Source organism: Hipposideros armiger, unplaced genomic scaffold (genome assembly GCF_001890085.2).
Source record: "Hipposideros armiger isolate ML-2016 unplaced genomic scaffold, ASM189008v1 scaffold_147, whole genome shotgun sequence".
Taxonomy (NCBI): Eukaryota; Metazoa; Chordata; class Mammalia; order Chiroptera; family Hipposideridae; genus Hipposideros; species Hipposideros armiger.
In genome coordinates this window covers 2,595,820-2,597,886 of record NW_017731497.1, presented here as the reverse complement: position 1 = coordinate 2,597,886, position 2,067 = coordinate 2,595,820, and the positions used below count along the sequence as shown (strand labels likewise).

The 2,067-nt window shown below is 63.3% G+C and overlaps 1 protein-coding gene across 9 annotated transcripts in view; it reads right to left on the bottom strand.

The window, feature by feature from the left end:
* The window catches only part of TPM1 (tropomyosin 1), a 28,044-nt gene extending 26,797 nt beyond the window's left edge, over nucleotides 1–1,247 (bottom strand). For 2 of the 9 annotated variants that reach the window (XM_019650789.1, XM_019650797.1), the window contains exon 1: nucleotides 948–1,173. In XM_019650789.1, the coding sequence (XP_019506334.1) occupies nucleotides 948–1,061 (114 nt within the window). In that variant the 5' untranslated portion in view covers nucleotides 1,062–1,173. Of the gene's footprint in view, nucleotides 1–58; nucleotides 185–947 lie in introns of all 9 variants that reach the window. The other 7 variants (XM_019650790.1, XM_019650796.1, XM_019650794.1 and 4 more) reach the window with 7 other exon arrangements.
* Nucleotides 1,248–2,067: the final 820 nt, after the last annotated feature.

The following is a 2,067-nucleotide window of genomic DNA, read 5'->3' as shown; positions in this document are numbered from 1 at the left end:
GAGAGAGAAAGAGAGACAGAGTTAGCCATTCGTGCGCCGAGCCGCGCGCCCCGGGTACCTTGGCGGCGGTCTCATTGGCGGCCAGGAGACTGTCCTCCGCCTTGTGCAGCTCCTCCAGCACCCGGTCCCGCTCGTCCTCCGACACCCGCAGCAGCTTCTCCTTCGCCGCGATGTCCTCCTCTAGCTGGGGGGCAGCGGCGGGCGGGCGCGGGCGACCGGCACGGACCGGGTGTTAGACACACACACACAACACACGGGCGCCGGGTTGGCTGGGGCCCCTCCGACTTGGGGCTCTGCCGAGTTGCGTTTCAAGGGTCCCAAGGTAACCTTCTCGCCACAGCAGGAGGCGCATTGTGGCCCTCCCAGCACCCCCACATCTCCCAGAACGAGACGCCTGCCGAGGTCTCAGCGGGCTCAAGTCTACATCTTGGGGGTGCAGAAAACGCCCCTGTCTCCCTGGCCTACGGGCGTACTCCCTATTTTGTCCCACCTTTGCTCGTAGGGAAAAACTCCATGACCCCTCCCCCCCCGCGTCTCTATCTCAGTTGAAGGGCTTCTTCTCCCCAGGCAAATGTCGAGAACTTCACTTTCTGGACTTGAGTCCCTTGAACCCCCCGCTCCCAGCCCACCCCACACCACCCCCACGGGTCCAAAATTGGTTCCCGATTCTGAGGATCAAGTGCTTCTAGGACTTGAATTGACTTCGCGGGCTCTGGGAACCAGTGAAGGGAAACGCGCGTCCTCAGACGAGACTGAAAAGTTAGAATAAGCCTGCGTCTTGCTCTTCCCCTCCCCCGCTCAGACGCGTGTCCCTGGCCGCTCTGGGAGGGGGTGGCTCCCCAAGTCCTCCAGGTGAGGGGCTGGGAAGAGGGGCCTTGCGGGTCCCAGGGCTCCGGGGCACCTGGGAGGGCGGGCCGAGCGCGGGCGCAGGGCAGGGAGGCGCAAACCTGCTTGCTCCTGTCCTCCGCCGCTTTCTTATCTGCCTCCGCCTGCTCGGCTCGATCCAAGGCGTTCTCCTTGTCGAGCTTCAGCATCTGCATCTTTTTCTTGATGGCGTCCATGGTGGCGGTGGTTAGGGGCCCTGGGGCTGCGGCGCGAGCGGCGAGGCGAGAGCGAGGCGGGACGGCCGAGCCGGAGTGCGAGCGCGGAGCCGCCTGCTGCTCCCAGATATGTACTTTCCCAAGGGGACGACCGCATTCCTCAAGACAGCCAATACTTTTTTGGAAAAGCTTTTTTCTCCTGCCCCCTTTCCCTTCTCCTCCCTCCGCCCCTGCGCCCTCCCCGCTCCTCCCGCGGGGGCCGCTCGCCCATTCGCTGCCGCCTGCCGGCCTCCCAGTTGACGGTAGATATGACTATATATGGGGACCGGAGCCGCCGAGGCGGCGGCCGACCGAGGCCACCCTGTTTCCAAACCTGCACGCCAGGGAAAGGGCGCGGGGCCGAGCCCGCGGCAAGGCGCTAACCTTTGCCCTCCGCGCCCCTTCCTCCCGGGGCCGATGCCCGGCCGTTAGGGTCCCCAGCTGAGCCCTCCCTGAGTCACAGGAGCTCGGGGAGCAGGTCAGGTAGTTGGTGCGCCTCGTCCCCCTGAGCCGCGGGACCCCGGTGCGCTCAGCATCAGGCCCCTGGGGTCCCCAGCAGCCGTCGCCCCAGGCCCCCGCCCAGCGCATCCCCAGCAGCTCTCAGCTTGCCAGGTGTCATCCTGGGAGCTCACTGTCCGGAAACTCAAGTATAACCCAGAAAAGGAGAGTTGGAAGGAAGACCTGGGGGCCGCTCCTGAAACTTTTTCTGCTGGTGCGGATCAGAATGTCTGGGAACCTGTCTTCTGCCTGCCCTTCTCCCCATGGGAGAGCTAGTCAAATATTCAGGGACCCAGGACCCAGTTGGCTTAGTTCTGTGTGTGCCTGTGCGGTGCTTCCACAAAGGGTAGGGTGTATGTGCTGGTGTGTAGGTGGGTGGTTGGGAGTTAAAAGGGAAAGAACGCTGAGTTTAGACTCAGGCCACTTGGTTTTTGGTCTCTTATCACCAGCAGCTGTGTGACCTTGTCAAATATTAACTTTGCCTTGGTAC